Consider the following 22,809-nt stretch of genomic DNA (forward strand, 5'->3'; position numbering starts at 1 on the left):
TCGTAGAAAATTAAACCTTTCCAATCTCATCAAATGGATAAAAGAACTTTTTTGTGGTGTAATCCCGGCTTGGCGACAGTTGAAGTACTAATGTCCTTACACCAAGTGCGTTTTCTATGGACATTTTCATATAAAATCCAAGTTTTGTCTCCAGCGACAAGCCTCTTTAGAAACGGATCTTCTTCATATCGCTGGAGAATCAAGTCGCATGTAGAGATGCGATTCATAAGACTAGTTTCCGTCAGTAAGTGCGGAACCCAAGTTTCGCAGCGATTAACATATTCTATCTTGGTTAGGTGATTATGTACTGTTGTTTTGAGAATCCCAGTGGCATTCACTATCTCGCGCATACTATATCGCGGATTTTCATCAAGCATGACCTTGATAAAGCCCGTATCCGTCATCTTTGGGCGGCCGTTGCGGTCTTCATCTTTAAAAATTTCCCCCTCTAAATTTTTTAAACCAATTAGAAACGGTTGTAATAGTTATAGCACCATCCCCGTATATGATACAAATCTCGTCGACAGTATTCTTTATACTATCACCTTTATTGAAACAATGAAGCATAAGATGCCGTAAATGTCACCTCTTTCTATGTTTAACGCTGTAGATGAAAGTTTTAATAGAGGCTGTGGTACAAACGAAGCGTACTGTAAAATAGCTTTGGGACGACTCAAACCGATGACATAGACGGCTAATAAGAAACTTTTGGGACACCTAATACTTTCTTGATCAGCTTTATTTCTGCACGCGTGGCTCTTGGGAGCGCTCCGCTGTCAAGGGTGGAAGAGGTATGACACATCTGCATTCCTGCACGTACTTTTTGTCCTCCTTTATCTTCTCGTATTTCTAGGTGTCTTATAGATAGTTCTAAATTACATATCAACTACAAGCTGCCGATGGTTATACTTATGGGAAAGATAGAGGAGAAACAATTGAAAAAATGGTATCGCTCTATATGCACACGTATTCGTGTCTATAAGGGTTTCTCTTCTTTTAGGTGTCTTTTATAGTTTCTGGTTGACTAATGCACGAAGACATGACACTATCAACGTTATATTAATAGTATTATCTACTAATGGGTTGTTCGGAAAGTAATTTCGTTTTTTTTTTGTGAAAATAAAAGACAATTTTAGTATAATGAACAAATATTATTCGGGGAAGGAAATTGAGTTTAGTTGATAAAAATAGAAGAAAACATTACCTCTCAATTCTATTTTGCAAAGCAATCACACGTACTTTATCTACTGTTAGCGTTTAAATGTCCTACATACGTTCATTTCGATCATAAATACTTCTCTATCAAAATCAAAACAGACTTCGGTTTAGACTGTAGCACGCGAATACTTAATTATGCTTTTTCTTATATCTATAGGAATGTTAAACCAAACTTTTTCTTACTATATTATTCATACGTAACCGTTGGGGACAAAAACTGGTTAATAAGCTACCGTTCGATAAAATGCTAATTAGATTGCGTGACGACAGTGACGTAGGTCATGAATACGACAGATCGTATACAAATGAGACGGCGAGTGATGAATTAAACATAAAATCGTTGTAACCTCGGATCCAAAAAAATGTTTATCATCTTTTCCTTTTAAACTTGTGTCGGTTATATCTCTCTCACTCGTACATAATAATCGCTTTCTCGTTGCAGATTGTTATGATTTTGAAAATCATAACTGAAATTACTTATAGTAAATATACCCTATAGTTTTTTTTTCTTTTAAATGTGTGGAAGAAGAAATTAAATGCTATTAAATTTGATAAATTTTTAGTTTTGATCTCTATTGAATATTGTTCCCCAATTTTGTATGTAACATTTGCTCTTCCAGATCTTTTTGTTTTTATTTTTCTCTTTACTCTTGAAATTGCAAAATATTCATGTTCACTCGTAAGCTGTATATATGTAGACTTCGCATTTTCAAGTTGAAGTTATTGATAAAATTCGTACGAGTAGAAAAACAAGCTTATCTAACTTTTTGCGATATAGATGTATACAATAGGTATAGTTGTAGGTATTGTAGAATTAGGAAAATATTCATGTATATATGTATCAGTGTCGAAAAAGTGCTGGGAATGATGTGAGTAAGATAGAGGTGTAGACCTGATATAGATATGGTATAAGATAGACATGTAGATATGAGTGATACGAACGATATATAAGCGAGAGTATATGAGCGATGGAGTTAAGTGACGTGTGATGATTAAGTGACGTTTAGGATTTTGTTGAAACACATAGTTCGTAGATCCGTATCCTAAAAGATATACGATAATGAGAAGAAAACGATAATGGGCGAGCGAAAGAAAGAAACGATAATTAGTATAAAGAATTAGGCATTAGTGCGGAGAGATTAGAATAGTACAGAATAGATCAAAATAGAGAATAGAGTAATATACACTGAAAAGTATAAAAGAAAAGAGCAAAGGAGAACAAAATAGTTAAGTTTTATCGAGTATCGAAGAGAATAGAGAATCTATTTATATCTTTTATTTAAATAAAAGAATTTGTTGTTTTCTTTGTCTGAAGCTCATTATCCTACGGTATGTAAATATTGGTTTTAGAATGAATATTTATTGTTGACAAACTACGACAAGTCATATAAATATCATTTAGATAAGAAACCATTTAGCTTGCAATGCAGAACCCATTTTTATATTTCAAATTAGGGGACTCAAACAAAACCGATGCACTATAAATTCTTATTTCGTCTTTTCTATCTCACTTCTCCCAACATCCAATTAAATAAATATGTTTCATTAAGAAAATGATATTCTATAAGTTCTTGCTAATATATCGTATATCCTGATTTATAGTAATCTTGTGTATATTATAATAAATTAATCTTTGAATATTGATGATTATCAAAAAAAAAAAAAAAATGCTTCGGAATGAATATTTTCCACTGTCAACCGACTATGAAAACGGGCATATGGGAATTTTACCCAAGAAAGAGGTCAATTAATTAAGAATGCACAATGCGTTTTAGGGCAAAAGATATGAATTATAATTCGAAAGGGAAATAAATGACTTACAATCTTTCCTCCTCAACATGATTTATCGTTGTTTAATAATATTACGAAACATGAGAATATGCAAATTATAATCATGATCGATAAATTGCAAATCGACTTAAGTGAGCAATCGGGCATTTCGAATTGTCATTTTGAAAAATACTATGATAGATCGTAAGATAAAAGAAAGCTCATATAATATAAGCGTTGAAGAAAAGCTTATGTAAAAATTCTGAAGAGAAGTTAATCGCATTTTTTTTATACTTTTTACAATGTATACACAATTCGTAACTTATATTATCATAGAGGAATATGACTAAATTTGTATAACATATTTATTATACAATTATGATATCACTGTATGTAAATCTATATATATTTTACTTATTTGCAGAAGTATTTTCCATTTTGCATAATTCAAATTGATGTCCTTTCATCGCAATTATAAATGTTTGAAGCAAACATTCTTCCCTTATGCTCATGTCACATACAGATATTGTTATCGAATGTACTCACTGTAGCACTGAACTATAAAGTTTAGTAGAAGTAGATAGCCTTTTCCCCTCAATCACGGAAGGTTTAAACTGTCAGTGTACGCAATCCATAACCATCAAAAACTATACATTTAGAAATTAATTTTCAACGTTTCGGTTAAATTTTTGGGATTTGAGATCAGTATGGCGAATACATTTCACAAAAAAGTAATGAATATACCAGTAAAAATGATACGGAATTAATAAGTATTTCGGCAACAAATCTCAGTAGTTACGATTTCGAAATACGTATTTGTCGAACGAATTTTGAATTATTGTCTTATTCGTTTTATCTTAATTTTTACTAAGAAAGAGAAAATCCAGTAAAAGTGATACATCTTTTCAAAGAATTTTGGGAATGAAACTCATGGCTAAGCATTTGGCCACAATTTAACATTTAATAAAAATTAAATATAAAAGAATAATTATATATTATATGCAATAGATGGTATAGTATATAAGGAAAAAGTTCTAACCCCAACATCTGTCCGAGATTTCACGAATAAAAACCGTTTAATATCGATTTATTTTCATTCAAGAAATTATTGATTCTTATATAGACGATAGTCTAAATTATGATTATTATTATTCTTCATTCTTTTGCTTATTTTTGCTTCTTTTACGGAGATCCAAACGTTACAAACAGCCAGGAAATCACAGTACATGTGACGATAAATAGGACACAGGTGATAAGAAGTTTCAATGCCTTATGCATCAAATAAAATCTTGAAAATTTCAAAAATCAATATTATTTGAAAGTGATTATCAATAACAGAGGGAAAATGAAGTAAAAATGCAATAAGAGAGATACCTTCGCCATTTTATACGAGCTTGTGGAAGTGTCTCAATAGGATCCTTTAAGATATATTTTCTTACACCTGTGAAGTATGTTTCAAAATAAGTATTCCAAACGAGATCCTTCATATCACAAAAGAATAATTCACGATCTTCGGGCGTCAACTTCCTTAACAATTCGTTCCATCTTTCATTCGTAAATTTTTTTTCGTTTATACAAAAATAATTAAGTAGATCTGACATTTCGTGAATTTTATTATACAATCTGAGTAACCTTGAACAAAAAGGATTATCGCCAGATGAAATTTTTCGCTTCTTTATCGTTCTAATATGCTCCCTTTAGAAAATAAGATAAGAGAAATTTACCTTAGGTTTTTACCCCTGCACAAAGAGATTGTATCGATTATAAGAGCTGGTAGTAAATGTACAAAATATATATAGAAAAAATAAATCAACCGATATTTTGTTATTTTAAAGGTGGGGCACCAAAGTGCCTTTTCAGATGGTATCAATTCTCCATACGAAACTATCATTTCTATAAATCTGCCGTATGTCAATGGATTGTCCTTTGATACGTAATTGTAAATGGGAATATCTTCATTGGATCTAAAAATATTATGTATTCATACAGACGAATTAATTCAATCTTTTCTAATATCATTAATTAATTTGATCCTAATAATATTGTTTCGAGTATTTGTCGTTACTTTCGATTATTTGCAATCCCCCATGCGCTAGCAATTATTCCATTGGTGGTCAAATCTCCAGGTACCAAGTCCACATTTATCGATCCATCGCAATGGAGAATTCGCATTAAACCCATAAAAACATTTTTTACGATTCCTGTTGGTCCGTACACGTTGTCCATCCATCCTTGAATGGGTTCTCGATAAGTGGATATCACTAGAAATATTAAATTGATTATCATACACCATTTATTGTTTTATTCTGTAAGGATTATATTACTACCAACCAATTCCTGGACGAAATATTCCAATCGGTATAGAGTCAGCATTCTTTTTTATAAAATTCTCTGCGGCTGTTTTCGTATAAACATAAGTATTTGGCCATATTCCGAGTAATCTGCAATCAAACAAGTGTAATTAAGTGCACTATCTATTCATTTTATATTTTTTATAAATAAATATGAAACTAAGCAATCGATATTCCGAGGTATAAACGTACTGTGGGGTGATATTGTCGAGCAATTTTTCATTTAAACAGTTCACTAAATTTATTAACTTATCGGGATCTATCGGTGGGTCATAAAATTTCTCCTCAAGTGGAATATGAAAACAATTGGTGTAAGCCGTAGATATATGCACAACACTCTGAAATTTTAAGGATAACAAAGATTTGTTAAAGTCAGATTTTGAAAGACCCTGATTGATATTAATACGTAGGACAGAGGACAAAGGTGGCACCTTCAGTTTTGACATTTCTTTCGACAAATTTATTATATCCTTTACACTTCGAACGTTGATTTCTGTCGCCAATTTTATTTTCTCGTTGAACTTAACGGTTGCGGCGACATGAAAAATAATTGAGACCTCGCGTATTAATGTAGCTCTATCGACCATTGAGATATCGAGATTCGGCAAGGTACAATCGCCCTTGATTGGTACTATACGATTCTGGAATGTCGGTTGTTTCTCTCTCAAAGTGGAAAATAACTGGAAAATTGATAGAGTTATAAATATTTTCTCTCTCACGTTCGTTATTATAAATGACAAAAAAACAACTTTTTGCGATTTTTTCCACTGGTTATGATAGATCAGTACTTTGTCTCTCAATTTTCTTTACTTTATATACCAATTATATTATTTAATAGAAAGAGATAATTTTAAAGTTGGGTCAAAGGTGAAATAATAATTTACTAATCCCTGTAATAGATGTAATAACTCACAGAATTTTCAGTTAGTTCTTTCATGCGTTCATGCACACTTTTTCCTTTTTTTGTACGAATCAAAAGATAAATGCAAGTGATACCGGGACAATCTCTTAACAATTTCTCGATTAATAACTTTCCTATGAATCCTGTTCCACCAGTTATAAAAATACTTTGACCACTGTAAAATTTTTGAATGGGTGTAAGTTCGTCATTATCCTCGATGGGTTGAATATATACAGGAGCATATTTAGTTTCCGTAGCATCTCTCAAAGAACTTTCTGGTAGGGCTTTTTCTTGTTCACCTCTTTCTGGCAGTACGTCTATCATATTTGCTTTTCTAAATTGATCTGAAAACATAAACATAAACGTAAATGTAGAAATCTTTTCTGTTTCTCTATCGTATTTATTTATATTAATCGTTTAAACGATAATGCAAGTAAGTTCAAGTGTCCGTTGAAAATATTATAATCGAACGTTTGATTATCATTAAAAGGCATTCATGGCATCTATTACTCGTCCTAATAGATATTTATAATTTAAAATTGACAATTTCGTTATAATAGAAAATGATCGATAATTGGTGTCCTGAATTGGAAAGGGATAAATAACAAAGAAGTAAGAAAGAAACATGTACGTATGTAATAATATTAATAAACATGTAATAATAATTGTTTCATGATATTGGTTTTTGTCTACTATAAGAATGAAATGACCTCGTATAAAAAAGTATGAAAAACTTTTCAATTGCAAATGTATCGTTCAACCTATCTCAGAATAATGTGTAATTAGTGAACATCATAAAACAAGTTATACAAGAAAAATCAGTTTGAGTCTTCGACTGCGATCATTTTTCTGTACTAGTCTACCTATAATTTTTCGGATACTACGCAAACAGAACAACGTGTGATATTCCTCTTTAATAAAATAATACGAAATTCTTTCAGCCTGAAAAATTGTTTAATCTTCCTTCGTTCAGACAGGAAAAAAATATTTATTGTGATTCCTGGAGAAACCTTTTCAATATTTGATAAAAGATAAGTGCAATAAAAGTTAAATATTGGTCTATGTAAAACTAAAGGGGACCATATAAAAACCGACAAAAAAGAGTGTCAGGAAATTTACTGTAGATAATTACATTACATATTTCGTCTCAACAATGTTTATGTCAAAAAAAAAATATTTTTGATCGGTCCACTAACAAAAGAATAATCAAAGCTGATCACATTCCGAGTTTACACTTCTGAATATTTCGAAAATTAAAACAAAATTTTTCGCGTTCTATTTATCGTATTAATTATGGTAGTTGCAACTAATTTTTCTAGATTTTGTTGAATTGTAATATTAACCGAATTCCTTAATTTCTTATTTTTCTGTAATTTCGTGTAACTCACAAACTTTTTTATGCTTTTTAAAATTTTCACGTAATTATTTACTTGAATTTTCGTAAAAAATGTTACTTAATTTTTATAACACACCTTATGATTCTGATTCTTTTTAGGTCTATAAAATTTACTTACTCTCAGAATTATTTTCCATATCGCAGAATTAAAATAAACGGTCTTACAGTAAAATTATCAACATTCAGAGTAGAGATTTCTTTCTATTTCTTAGGACAGTTGTAGATGTTGATTGAACGAAGCTCACTTTTGTACTGAAATATTGAAACAAAACAAAAGCATTTAACCTTTTTCTCCCACCACGTTTCAATGATCAATTCTTGATTGTCTTCGAAACTCTTGCTTTTTTTCCTTATATTCTAACATAATTCGTATCCTGGAAAGCACGTGTGGTTCAAAAAAGCTATTAACACACACAGATTATAGTTTGTTTTAATGCTTGATGTATCCAATAAAGCATTAAATATTTAGAAAGTGGGCATTATTTTAAATTTTAATGACAAACGAACAATGAAAGGAAAAGGCAAGAAAGAAGATATTTTTGTTATTTTATATATACTTGTAGAAGCGTTTCAATGGCATATTTAAGATATGTATATTCTTATCGTTAGGAGATATGATCAATAGTATGTAGTTAAACATTACGAACGATGCTTAAACGAAAATTAATATTATCAGTCTTTTTGGAAATGGATGAAACATTCATGCGAAGAAGAAATGAAGGGGCGATTTAATGTGTATTTAATTTGTATTTAATATGTAAGATAGAATAACAGAAAAAATTTCTACATTCTAATTTACATGTCGCTTTCTAGATAAGTTTGAAAATGATGTAATAAATAATGTAAATGTTGGTAAAAACAGTTAGATAACGATTTTCATAATCAAAAGAGATGACAAGTAGTTTCTTTTAAAATGGATCTTTTAAAAGATAAATGTATCATTTAAAGTGATATCCTTTTAACAATTCCTTGGTCGATAATTACCTCGTTGACTTTATTCCCCTATTTACAAATATTTATTTACGTGTTTATTTTTATACTCAAAAGGCCGAAAGATCATTATCTAATTAAATGTTTAGAACGCTGTTAAGCAAAATTTTCTTTTCGTTACTACAAAATCTCTTATCATTGCGAATAATCTGATATCATCACATATGAATATGTCAGTGTTTTTTCCGAAATGCAAATGTGCAAAAATAATCCGTAATACGAAGTGAAAAATGAATGGAACTTTCCTGTCAGCTTTCTTTTTATTTTCAAATTTTATATTTCTACCAATACATAAATATTTTTTCTTAAGAAAATGACACTTTGTAATATCTTGATAATACATTTTTTATATTTCTGTATAAATCATTATGAAAGGAGAAATAACAAAGAATTTTTAATGATAGAAAATAGTAAGACATTATGGGAACTAAGAAAATACTACATTATATATTTAGTTGAGTCAAAAATTTTGTTAATGTCGTTTATATCCATGTCCATAGACACTAACAATGCGCTTGCAGTGAATAACTGAATAATTGTCAACCTTAAATATTAGTTGCACGCTCCATCCTTACTTTGAGCAATATAAGAATATTTTCGGAAAAGTAATTTTTTTATTTTTTACACGTGATCCTAAAATATCAAATGTAACTTTATAGATGGTATTTGTATTGTATTTAATGTTAGTTGCACTATTAAATAATATAAGTAAATATAAAATATGGGAAAAATACAATGTAACGTAAATGAAGAGTCATTCCTATTGTACTTGCCATTATTCGTTTATTTCTGCTAAATTATAGAAACAGAGTACGAGTAACAACGTATACGTCTTTTCAAGTGTCTCTTCAAGCTAATAACATACAACGATACGTTTTCGAAGTAATTTTCCTTCCAAAAATTGAATCCTAACACATTGCAAAATCAAAATATTTTCCACTGAGTACTTTAACGGAATCGAACTATTTTCAGAAATGATTAAATTACAACTGAAATAATAAGAGAAAGAAAAGATAGTGAGTGAATCGAATAATAATATAATCAATCAGAATAAAGAAAATTGGATGCAAGCTGTTAACAGTTCTGACATTTTCGATATGTATACGCAAAAACTATACAAACATTATTTGCATCCTATTTATCACGCATGGATTTAAATGTGTTTGAAACAATTAATTTTTAACGATATTACTAAATTATAGTATCAATCGAAGCCTGTACTTAACTTATTTTAGCCCAACTCTATGTAATTCATAAAATTTAACTTTTCATAAAATAATGTTACTAAATTTTCATAATCCAACGAACGTATAATTACGATTTTCTAAATGCATACGTATATAAATTTTACCTACTTTCAGAATTATTTTCTATATGGCAGAATTGATGCACTTTCAAGAAAATTATGAAGATTTAAAACAAGTGTTCCTTCCTTCTTCTTACTTCAGATGCAAGTGTTGTTGGAACGAAGTTTATCTTCATAGCACTAAACTATTATACAAGTGAAAGAAGTATCCTTCTACTTTCAACTGTATAACTCACCATCTTTCTTTAATGTTGCTTTTTTTATGCATAATCGAAGGTCTGACGAAAGTAGTTCATGAATCATAACAAGGTAATAACTGACTTCAATTCTTAATACATCCAACGAAGGCATAAAAATTCGAAAAACGAGTGTCATTAGAAAGTGATTGTCAACGATAGAGAAATGGAGAAAGGAGCAAAACAACAAAGTTATATTTATTATTTTATATAAGATTGTAGAAGCGTTTAAATGTGATCGTTTAAGACATATACTCTTATGCTTAGGGGATACGAAAAATAAAGATTACAAACGAGATCATATCAGATAAAAACAATTCCCGACCATTGCTTGTTAACCTTCTGAAATGATTGATATTTCTTCCACCATAATTATTTATCATGCTATACTTTCTTTTTTATTCATTGCGAAGTGACAAAAATGCTTTTCAATTACCGTTTAATCGGATTTTAAATTATTTGTAAAATAAATCGACACGATCCCTCTTAGTGAGACGAGTGAAAGAGATTAGTGTACTTGAATCGTTTCGTTTGTCAAAATTTATTTGTAATAGATACAGATACATTTCATTTTATACTTATTTATAAAGAAACAATATTGATATGTAATAATTTATTTTATTTAATTAAAAGATGAGTAAGTATATTTAATTCTAGTGCAAGCTGATAACCTAACCACATATTTTTTATTACTTTGTTTATTTTTCGACGTTTAGCATAAAAATCTCTGTTAACAAAAAAAATGGCGATTATTTATAAACAACACTGTATTAGAGAATAATTGTCCTTGTCAAAAATGTGGACAGTTTAGTCGAGAAAAATAGATATGCGAATTTTTCCGGTTTTATGCGCGCCTGGAATTACTTATAGTAAATTTCTTCCGTATTTTTATATTAATTTTCGTGTACGTATCATAAAAAATCTTGAATAATATTAAATTCGTCAAGGTTTTAGCTTTGATCGAATGTAGAATATTGTTTCCAAATTTAATAATATTCTCTCTTCCGCATTTGCTTGCTTTTATTTTCTTCTTTGATCTTTATATTAAAAATATAAATAGTCATTAGTAAAAATATAAATATTTTATATCAAAGTATTACATTAATATTTAAAAAATTTTTTTATTACCAAATTATAATTGTAATAATTGTGATTTATAAATTTAATTGTTGTTTAAATTGTAATATATTAATTTAAATTTTTCATATTTATTTAAATTTTGATTATACAAAAATATTTAATATTTCAAAAATTATGAAAAATTTGTTACTATTTTAATTACCACGGACCATTTAAATTATCGGTTTAGCATTATCTCATTACAATTAGAGTGCAATCTTTTGCATCTATTTTTTTTTTATTTTGTTAAATTATGATAATAACTAAATAACTGAAAAATTATTTTGCATAACTGCAAAAAACTTAATATAAAAACTTAAAAAGTTTTTTTATACTTTTTCCAATGTAAATTTGGAATTTGTTGAATTATCATACAGGAATATGACTAAATCTTTATAACATATTTTGTAATTATGAATTTTTAATGCAAATTTACATAAACTTAACTTAGTTTTGGAAGTATTTTCCGTTATGTACAATTAAAATTGACGAACATTCATCAAAGTTATAAACGTTTTTGTCTTGTGCTCATGCAATTTTTAGATGTTACACGAAAGAAGGGCATTCTTGCACTGAATTATAAAGTCTAGTAGAAATTGGTAGCCCTTTCCCTCTACCTTTCAAAACTTTAATTATCATTGTACAAAACAAATAACGAACGAAAACTCTACATTTTAAAATTAAATTTCGACGTATTGGTTAAATGTTTGGAATTTGTCTAAAATCGATAAGAATGTTAAAAATCAAAGTACTCGAAGAAAAATAAAGTGAAGTGATGAAAATTTTCTATTCCATCATTTCGCTATAAATTCATATTTTGTCGCTTCTGTCCCACGTCCACCACTACTCTATTAAATAAACATGTTACGTTAAGGAAATCAAATTTTACAAATTCTTATTTATGTGAACCTGACGCATTTATTTTATCTACGTTAATCTTGTGCATGTTATGACTAATGAACTTTCGCTGATGAAATTTTGCTCAAAAAAAAAAAAGGAACGACATTATGCATTATTTAGTCTTTGTTATATCTTGCATGCTTTTTTTTGTTCTATTTTTTACTTATCGTCGTTAAATTCAATCACAAGGCATGGTATAGTATGAATAATAATCAGGTTCGATAAATTTCAAATCGACTCAAATATATAGGCAGATATTACCAATAAATATTTAGAAAAGAACAATGACGGATGATCGGCAGAAATTAAAGATTATGTAATATATCTAATTTAGAATGACTTATTTCTTATATAGGTTGACTTTACACAGAAAACAAAGTAGTAAAATTACATAAATATATATATAGTAAATTATAAAGGTATATTTACATACATCGCATATTATTTATTATTCAACAGTCATAAATGTCATTTAGTAATATTAAGCCTAACGGTATAGATAATTTGTAATGAAAAACTGTAATTTATTCCTGCCTCCTTATCATATCGTTTCATCAAGATCTATCAAATACGATAAATAATTGGTTCGTATATAGAGGAAACCGTCAATTATTATTTAATTATTTTATTTCCCTTTGCTTTCTTTCACAATTATACTTCTGTTACGATGATCCGAACGTTACAAATAGTTTCGAAACAATAGTCCATCAGATGATAGAAGGACACGAACGATAATAAGTCTCATTGCTTGATGCATCCAATGAAATTCTGAAAATTTTTAAACTATCAATAATATACGGTCAATGAAGTAAAAATCCAAGATAAAAAGTACCTGCGCCATTTTATAAGTGCTTACCGTTGATCTCAATGGAATAGTAGAATATATATTTTCTTATAGCTAGAAAATGTGTTGGAAAATTAGTGTCCTAAATCTTTCATAGAAATAAAGATCTTTCATAACAGAAAAGAATAATTCACGATCTTTAGATATTTACTTGTAGCGACATTAAAAAGAATGGAGATTTCGTGTATAAATGTAGCTTTATGGATCATTGAGATATCGAGATTCAGCAAGCTACAATCGTACTTGATTGCGATTAGGTGATTTTTGAATGTTGATTGTTTTTTTCACAAAAAAAAAGAGGAAAATAACTAAAAAGTTGACAGAGTTGTAAATATTTTCTCTTTAACGTTCGTTATCATAAATAAGAGGAAAACAATTTTTTGCGACTTTTTACACGTTAAACATATGTTAGACCAAAACTAAATTTCTCAAGTTTCTTTATCTTATATATCAATTATGCTATTTAGTAGAAACAGATAATATGAAAGTTTTTTAAATGAAAAATGAAATAATAATTTATTAATCTCTTTAATAGATATAATAACTCACCGAATGTTCGATTAATTCTTTCGTACGTTATAGCATACGTTTCTCTTTCCTTGTACATATCAGAAGATAAATCCAAATGATGCCGGAACATTTTCTTAACAATATCTCTCCCAATAATTTCCCTATAAATTCTGTTTCGTCAAACATAAAAATATTTTGACATTCGTAAAATTTTTGAATTGGCGTGAACTTGTTAGAATTCCGACAGATTCCATATCTGAAGGAGCATACTCAGTTTTCGTAACATCTCTCAAAGAACTTTTCTCTATGGCTATTTTTTGTTCATCTTCTCTTATCATATTTACTTTTCCAAATCGATCTGCAAACATAAACATAAACGTAAACGTAAAAAATCTTCTCTATTTCTCTATCGTATTCATTGATTTTAATCATCTAAACGATAACGGAAAGAAGCTTCAAGTGTCTCTTGAAAAGAAGGCAATCGAACGATTATCATTCACATTTTTTATTCTAATGTGTTTGCTTTTTTTATTATAATATTCATGCGACGATACGATCATTATTGATTCCGATTATTAAAACATATTCATAGCATCAATTACGCTTCTTAATTACTCATCGAAAATATTTTAAAACAGTGTTTCATTATGATTGAAAATGATTGATGATCGGAGCTTTTAATTCGAGAGGAAAAAATAAGAAACAAAACCATATATACAAAGGTGCAACATCTTCGAATACATCTATTTCGAGTACATCTATTTATATACCACTATTTATATACCACTTATTTTAATTGCTTCATTACGGCATATATTTAATTAGTTTTTATCTGTTACAAGATAAGAAAAGTAATTTATTATTGTAAATTCACCGTTCACCTTACTTCATAATAATTCGATATAAATTGACACGATATGTCTTAACGAAGCGAATAAAAGTCAATGATGAGCTTTGTTTCGTTCGTCGAAATCTATATTAGGTGCATATGTTATTTTACACTTAATTATAAACTAATAAAACGATTGTTTTAGAGGGATGTGATCAATGTCGGACTCTTACCCCTATGTTGAATCACCAATTTATTTTCTTCAATATATAAATATACTGGGTTGTTCGGAAAGTAATTTCGTTTTTCCCCGACAAAGGATTTAAATGTGCTTTTTATTGCACCCTACTTCACACTTAAGCCGTATAATCATTAAAAATCAGAAAGCTGATATGGCAAGGCTTGTGTGTGAAAAAGTCCAATTGATTCTACGCAGTAGTTTTTGGTTGGTGCCCTTTTAAATATGGAGAGCAATAAGCAGTATTTTCATCATATTTCACTTTTTTATTATAGAAAAGTTAAAAATGCTGTTCAAGCCAGAAAGAAATTAACCGATGTGTATGGAGAAAATGTGTCGACAGTACGCCAGTGCCAGAACTGGTTTGCAAAATTTCGATGTCGTCAATTTTGATGTCGAAGATGCACTACGTTCTGGAAGGTCGGTTGAAGCAGATAAAGACACGATAAAGGCATTAGTTGATGCAAACCAGCGAATAACAACACGTGAGATTGGTAAGAGATTAAATTTATCAAATTCAACTGTTTATGATCACTTGAAAGACCTGAGTTTAACCTCGAAGCTCGATATATGGGTTCCCCATGTTCTCACGAAGAGAAATTTGTGTCGTCGTGTTAACGTCTGTGATTCGCTTCTAAAACGTCACGAAAATAATAACAATTTTTGAAGCGCATCATTACTGGAAACGAAAAATGGGTTGTATATAACAATGTCAAATGCAAGAGATCATGGAGCAAAAAAGATGAACCGGTTCAAAGTATTTCCAAAGCCAATATCCATAAAAAAATGGTGATACTGTCTGTTTGGTGGGATTTTAAAGGAATCATCTTTTTTGTGATTTTAACGGATAACACAACAATTAATTCGGAAGTCTACTGTTATCAGCTGAATGATGGACAACAGAAAAGGTGTAGCGTTTCACCAAGATAATGCGAGACCTCATACAAGTTTGATCACTCACCAAAACCTTTTACAGCTTGAATGGGATACAATGCCACACCTATCATATTCTTCAGATCTGGCACTATTGGATTATTATTTGTTTCGCTCACTGCAAAATTTTTTACACGGTGAAACCTTCACTTCAAATGAAGAGGTCAAAAGCCACCTCGATCAATTTTTCTCATTATGCTACTACCAGAAAGATGGCAAAAGGTATTAGACTAGAATGGCCAATATATAATTTAATAAAATATTTGTTCATTATACGAAAATTGTCTTTTATCTTCACAAAAAAAAAAAACGAAATTTCTTTCCGAATAACCCATTATTCATAAGTGTAACAATTAATTCACAACAACATTCACAAATGAAACTACGAAATCACGGTCACTTATTTCTTATTAGTGAATTATACGTTGATTTCTAAACTGGCAATTATTCGTCTTTTACTTGTTATTTGTAAAAATAATAATAGAAGTAAAAAATCTATATGCTTTTTTAACTCTTTCTTAAAGGTAATAATAAAGAGCGATATGTTTCTTAAAGAATTCTCTTTCGTCGAACCGAATTTCTAGGCGTCACAAAATTGGAACGTTTTTCACCGATTATTTTGATACGGTCAAACTATTTCCTTTAATTTTAATATTATAGACGATAGACAACAATAAGAAGAATCGGAAATTCGTGGTCTGATGAATCGATGGTAAGGAAAATAGAAACATTGAAAAAAATAAAAATTATATGGAAGAAAGATACTAAAACATTTAAATTAGCTAATTTGTGTTAACCCAATAAAAAATACAGAGGAAAATAAATATATATGTGACATTTACAAACAAAACTAATGAAGTTTTGAAATTTAACTTTATTATATTTAATTTTCTAACTATTTTTATGTTTCAAAATAAATCATTCTACTACATAACCAAAGTGTATTTCAATTTTCTACATATCAAAAAAAGAAAAAATACATAAATGAATTAATTAGTCAGTCTTAATCTGTAAGAATTAGAATGTCCTCATATTGACAACTTTTTCTAAAATATCTTCCTTGACATTTCTTCCTAAATTCAAAATTGCTTTCCTTTGTAATTTTTTACACGAATTTTGTTCTGCTGGTTTTTAGATAAATAATTAGAGAATCCTTTGCAATTAACAACTTAATATTAACATTAACATCGAGAAAGTTATTAAAAAGAAACTCGTTAATAATATCCTAAATTCTTTCAACTAGAATATTTCTTTAATTTTCTTTCGGTTCAAATGGGAAAAAAATATTTATTACAATAACTCCGGAATAAGCGTTAATTAATTGGTTTTCGTCTCGTACCTTCGTATAATTCATTAATCTTTTTAAGTATTTAAAATTTTCATATAATACTTTGTTTAAATTTTCGTAAAAGAATTTTATTAAATTTTTATAACGTATCTTATAATAATTTTTTTTTAATGTATACCTATATAAATTTTTCATACGTTCAGAATTATTTTCCGTATTGCGAGAATTAAAACAGACCGATATAGCTATCAGTAAAATGTTGAATGTTAGAAGTAAAATTCTTTCCTTATTTTTATGTTAGTTACAAGAAATTGATCGAATGAAGCTCACTTTCGAACTGAAACATAAAATCAACCAAAAGCAATTAATCTTTTTCCCCGGCACAATTCAATACTCAAATCTTTCATTTCTTCGACAATTTTGCATTTTTGCGCATATTAACAGGCGATAAGAGGTTTCAATGCTTAATGCATCCTATAAAACCTTGAAAATTCGAAAAATAAGTATCATTTAAAAGTGTCTGTCAATGATAAATGAATAACGAAGGAAGAAGATCAGAAAAAAATATCTTTGTCATTTTTATACATGTTTGTAGAAACGTTTCAATGACATCCTTTATGACATGTATTATATTCTTATCATTAGAAGATACGTTTGATAGGAAGTACTTATGTATTACGAATGAGATTGTTTACATCGCGTATGAATTTCTTATGACTTAGAATCGTTAACTTTCTTGTCAGTTTGTTTTTCATTTTTTATTCGTCTTATTTACCATTTATTACCTATTATTTATAAAATTTCATTCAACTACAGAAAAATTACCACATAGGTCCGACATTTTGTGAATTTTCAATAAGCACGAAAGAAAAGGAATAAAAGAGATTGAATGTCAATGATGGCGAATAAAAATTGATTCTCATTTATTTTATTAAATAAAATATAGAGAAAACATAGACGATTATGACATGCGTACAGTGTACCATTTTGTATTCGTTTCTCTACCGTTCAATTCGTTTGATCCTCTAGCTTTTCGATATTTTGACGATAGTGCTTATCACACAGGTGAAATCAAATAGATTATATGTTAGTAGGATCGAATCTAACTGCATAATTTCGATTGTTCCACAAATATTTCAATAATAAAAAATAATACTTTTAAATCGTGAACTTTCAGAAACCGAGGAACTTATCGATTATAATAAATGTTAATAAACATAGAAAGTAAGCGCAGAAAAAAGTTTAACTGGCCGATATTTCGTCGTCCTAACGCTACAATATCAAATAGGTTTTTTTTCTCGGCATCAATATCTTTCAATTTGTCTTATGATGAAATGTAATTGCAAATGGAAATATTTTCATTGGATCTAAAAGATAATCTAATTCGAGTAAGCACGTAATGATTTAATTTTTTCTATAAATCTTTATTTGAGAGCAAAATTTGACGCTATCTTCGATTATTAATGCATTATGAATCCATTGTTAGGCATATCTGGAAGTATTATGTTCACTTATCGATTCATTGCAATAACAAGTTCGTATTATTTCGTAACAAGGAACATTTATTATTTTATTCTACAAAGATTACGTTATATTACAACAAGCACCAAAATTAATATTCTAATTCGAATGAAGGTCCGCTGCCACCTATTTTTATGATATTTTCATTAACTGATTTTGTATTCGGTCATATTATCGCAAGTATTCTAAAATGTATTTTTAATTAAAAATTATTTTTCATTTTAATAAATTTTTAATCAATATATCTGTAAAGTTGGTATAAACGTGCAAACGACACTTCAAGATAAACGTATTGCGGTATAATCTCGAATAATTCGTCAAGTTATTTCTCGTTCATATAATTCATCAAATCTATCAACTTATCTGCATCCATTGGTGCATCCATCATGAAATTTCTCATCGATCGGATTGTTGAGATTGATTGATGGCTGAGATTGAAGCTGTGGATTGAAAAACAAAATTCTGAAATATTATTAGAAAATTCTGAAATATTATTGAGAACATTTGGTAGGTTCAAATGTTTTATTGAAAAATTATGATTGTGATATATATATGATATATATGCAAAGTATCCGAATGAATCTGTTAGAAAGTAATAATCTCTTTTACTTTTAATGATAAAAGAAAATGTCGAATAAACGAATCGTTTGATTCGAAGGGCATACATTGCAATTTGAGAATGTATTTTTCTCAAGATCGTTCTAAAATCAAGAGATTTTATAATGTTCGACGTTTTTTTTGCATAGCACATATTCCGCCACCGCAACATAATAGCTAAGGTAAATCGGACGAGTTATGATACTATGACCTATAGATGAATTTGAGTGAAAACAAAATTACATAATTTGAGCAATTTATGGAAGTAATGAAATCACAATGATATAAAAATTAATGTTAAAAATTTATAACAAAAGTAAAATATTATTTATCGATTATTTTTCGAAATGTTCGATATGTTACGAAAACAGATTGATAACATCCAGGATGATTCGATGAAGGAATCTTCGTTGATATTCCCGTACAATAGTTAGAGCAGTTTCATTAATAAAATCATAAATAAAATATGTATTGGCATATTAATGATTTAAGAACTTACGCGGTATATTGATATACCATATACATTATGATTACTGATTTCAACAGAATTAATTTCTATTAATCTCTAATTAATTACATTAATCTCTTCAATGATCTCAAGTAATAAACATAGCATTTGTAAAGAGATTAGATAACTGCCGTCAATCTATTAATATAATATAAATTATATAAAACGAAAACTAGTTCGTTGTTGTTTCCCGTTATTGTTATATGTTTATAAAGAAGCATTTTTGAGCCTATATTTACGTGACATTTTTCTTTTATTTGAATTCGTAGAATAAACTGGCATCGTTATGTGAAAAAAAGTGAGGACATTATATACACGAACATATTGTTTTTGTTTATTTCTGTTCATTTCGTTCTCTGGAATGAAATGGACCAATCACTTTCTAATAACGAAATCTTCTATTATACAGTATTCATACAGTAATCGGTGATCGTAATAACCATCATAAATATCTTTCTATAATTGTAATTAATCGTTACTATGTGGTCATATGAATATAAAACTAAAAAAGCAAAGAAATCTGACTGAAAAGTATATAGAAGATAATCCGATTTTTGATATTGATCCTTTTAAAAGGCAATGGAAATTTAACGCGTTAGCGGACGAATAAAAATCGTAGAAAAGTAAAGATAAAGAAAGGATCAAAATCAATGTGTATGATGAAAACGTTTTTAAAATTGCTCGAAATTCCCTGGATTCGATAATTTTCTTTTTCACGTAATCAAATAGCCATTGATTTAAAGACTCCTAGTAATCAATCATCATAATTTTTCTGGATTTCTTGTCCAGCATTTGTCTGAACAACAATATGGACATAAGTTTTCGATTCGAATACCTTTATATGTCATTGTATTCTGGGTTTCTCTTTTGGCCAGGCATCGTGCGGTGTCATCTTCTCAGGATCATCGTATTCCATTTGGTTAAGCGAGTAAACTGCAATGTATACCGGTTCCGGATATAATATCCTGGGCAGATTTTATTGTTCTGTTTGATGCCACTAATCATTATTTCTCCGTTTCGTAAAATTTAAACAAAATTTTCTTCGAAATTAACTAAGAAACATTTCGATTACCAATTGAAAATACCAATTGAATATTAGATTTTGTTTAATTTCGTACTAAGAGTTATATTATTTACTCGTACATTGTCCCATATTTATTATTAATGAACTTTTTAATTCTAATTATCGAAAACCAGCAAACTTGTGTGATAACACGAATTCTTACCAAAAGATAATTAGTCTTAATTCAAAAAATCATTCAAAGCTGTGCAAAATTTACCGAGACCCAATATTATTGATAACTCTAGTATCTATCTATGATTGATACCGTCAGTGATAACAAAAGCGTTAATCGATTCGTCATCTATCAGTTTATAATCCTTTTTTCTTATTATTTCCCGAAATTATTTGATTATTTGCACATAAAGAATTTATTTTTACCTATTCGTATCATAACTTTCTTCTTTGCCTTCCATTTTCAGTTTTTGTTTTCTTCCGTCATTTCACTTGTCGTTGTCGCTGACAAGGTACATGTCTCTTTCATTTCTTACACCATCCGATCCTTTTATGAATTTATCTTGGAATCTTTTGATCGTTTGATCACCTACTGGAATGCTATCACCTGTTATTTGTGTTATATCGTTGGCAAATTGTCTTCAAAATCATAACAAGATCTACAAGTTCAATAATTTTCTTCCTCAGATCTCTCTCGTTTGATGTGACCTCTCTTTGACCCTTAACACGTGAAACATAACAGAATGAAACTTCTTCATTAGCGTCAACTTATATGAGTTTATTTTCATTTCATAAATAAAACAATTATTTTTTTTTCCATAATTCACATACATTTAAGTTCCTAATCAAATATTCTAATGTGCGTTAGACGATTGAAGACAAAATAAGACACACGATACGCACGTTTTTTTGTATCCATTACCTCACCTTTTGATTTTCCGGATCGTTAGCTTACCTTTGAATTACAACCATCAGATCTTCAATTCCATATTCAGAAATAGTTTTCTGATGAAATTTCCAAAATAGAAAATCATTCCTGTTAAATTGATCCCGTTCTTCGCGAGATATCATCTTTGACTATTTTGTAAATGATTCCTGCACGTGTCTTTTCTTTCTGCTGATTTAACTCGCGAAATTAATGTGTATTTTGTTACTTATGTGACAAAAATATTGATCCAATAATCTGTCACGAATATTGAAGAAGGAAATGATAACTTTATATACATCGATTAAAGAAATAAATCATATAATTAAACGGATAAGAAAACAATATTTATAAGAACGCAGAAATACGTGGTTGAATATATTCGTACGATTACTCACGCCTAATATCATTACACTCACAGATGTCACTCGCATACGGCGCGTTAATAAAAAGATATTTAAATAATAGCCAAGTTTTTAACGCTTCCAGTTTTGTTAGCACGAATTTTTGTTTTATCAATAACTAGTGGTCACGATAATTGGTTTCAATGACCACTAATGGCTTAATGTGCGCTTTCTAATTACCGAAAGGCTTACAAGAGGAGCAATTAGAATTCCGAAATCATATAGTCACAATCAAGAATGGTTGTATATCGTCGATTTTCGATATCTCAATAAAATAATTTAAATTTGAAAAAGAAATCGACGAAAGCTATCAATTGTTCGAGGTCTCTAGAATGCAATAAACTTATCAAAGGAAACGCGTAAATTGAAGGTACCATCTTTATCCTATATCTGTTTTAATGACTTGTCAAGATATTTTAATGAAATGTCTGATTTTATTAAACGTTCATTATTTTTGAGGTAGAAAAGTTTTGTCCTTGCTTCAACAGCTTATTGTTTTCATATTTTGATCGAGAAATTTTATGATTTATCGATAAGTTGATTAATTTGATGGAGTACATAATCGAAAAACACTTCTACGATATTAAACTGCGGTACGTTTATTTTTCCGAGTATCGAACGTCTATATTAGTTTCACATTCATTTATAAAAAATATTAATTGAATAGATTTTATGTATCGGTTGATAAGATATAGAATTTTTGGATTTTAGATTACTTTGAATATATTTACTTATTTACGAAATCAATTGCTGAAAATCTTGTAAATATGCATGTTGACTCAATAACATAATAACAAATATTTCAATATTTCGTCCAGAAATAGGTCGTTTAAGATAATAACGTAAGCCTTGTAGAACAAGACAACAAATATTCTACATTTAATTAGTGTAATATTTCTAGTAATATCAACGGATCGAGAATTTATTTGAGAATGAGTATGGACTAATAGGAATTACAGTTGTTCTAATGAGATTAATGCGAATTCAATATTGTTATGTATATCGTAATG

General features: G+C 29.0%; 2 protein-coding genes and 1 long non-coding RNA gene across 5 annotated transcripts in view; 1 reads left to right on the forward strand and 2 right to left on the reverse strand.

Moving 5' to 3' along the window:
• The window catches only part of LOC118450130 (fatty acyl-CoA reductase wat-like), an 86,207-nt gene that overhangs the window by 32,196 nt on the left and 31,202 nt on the right, over nucleotides 1–22,809 (forward strand). The gene's annotated exons all lie outside the window — the stretch shown is intronic.
• LOC118450109 (fatty acyl-CoA reductase wat-like) lies at nucleotides 4,006–7,883 on the reverse strand. 2 transcript variants are annotated; one of them, XM_085664389.1, is made up of 10 exons: nucleotides 7,755–7,883; nucleotides 6,253–6,584; nucleotides 5,771–6,019; nucleotides 5,532–5,677; nucleotides 5,320–5,429; nucleotides 5,054–5,249; nucleotides 4,803–4,952; nucleotides 4,713–4,727; nucleotides 4,363–4,620; nucleotides 4,006–4,276 (listed from the first exon to the last, which is right to left on the reverse strand). In XM_085664389.1, the coding sequence occupies exons 1-10, from the start codon at nucleotides 7,771–7,773 to the stop codon at nucleotides 4,171–4,173; spliced, it is 1,581 nt and encodes a 526-aa protein (XP_085520515.1). In that variant the 5' UTR covers nucleotides 7,774–7,883; the 3' UTR covers nucleotides 4,006–4,170. The 2 variants fall into 2 exon arrangements, with proteins under 2 accessions (XP_085520515.1, XP_035741463.1); XM_035885570.2 differs by having other exon boundaries at nucleotides 4,713–4,952.
• On the reverse strand, nucleotides 12,723–21,780 carry LOC118450144 (uncharacterized). 2 transcript variants are annotated; one of them, XR_014983651.1, is made up of 6 exons: nucleotides 21,426–21,780; nucleotides 20,897–21,190; nucleotides 20,291–20,420; nucleotides 13,581–13,899; nucleotides 13,044–13,085; nucleotides 12,723–12,955 (listed from the first exon to the last, which is right to left on the reverse strand). It is a non-coding gene; the product is annotated as an uncharacterized LOC118450144 (long non-coding RNA). The 2 variants fall into 2 exon arrangements; XR_014983650.1 differs by lacking the exons at nucleotides 20,291–20,420; nucleotides 20,897–21,190; nucleotides 21,426–21,780 and adding an exon at nucleotides 14,604–15,076.

The sequence above is a fragment of the Vespa mandarinia genome, unplaced genomic scaffold (assembly GCF_050613455.1).
Source record: "Vespa mandarinia isolate Hongniang unplaced genomic scaffold, ASM5061345v1 scaffold_57, whole genome shotgun sequence".
NCBI lineage: Eukaryota > Metazoa > Arthropoda > Insecta > Hymenoptera > Vespidae > Vespa > Vespa mandarinia.

What these genes read in the sequence shown, in the direction of transcription:
- LOC118450109 (XM_035885570.2), bottom strand. An exon ending in AAGAACTAACTGAAAATTCT is followed by an intron (nt 6,020 to 6,252) that starts GTGAGTTATTAC and finishes TCAATTTTCCAG; the next exon opens with TTATTTTCCACTTTGAGAGA. An exon ending in TGCAGGGGTAAAAACCTAAG is followed by an intron (nt 4,621 to 4,712) that starts GTAAATTTCTCT and finishes TTTTTGTTCAAG; the next exon opens with GTTACTCAGATTGTATAATA.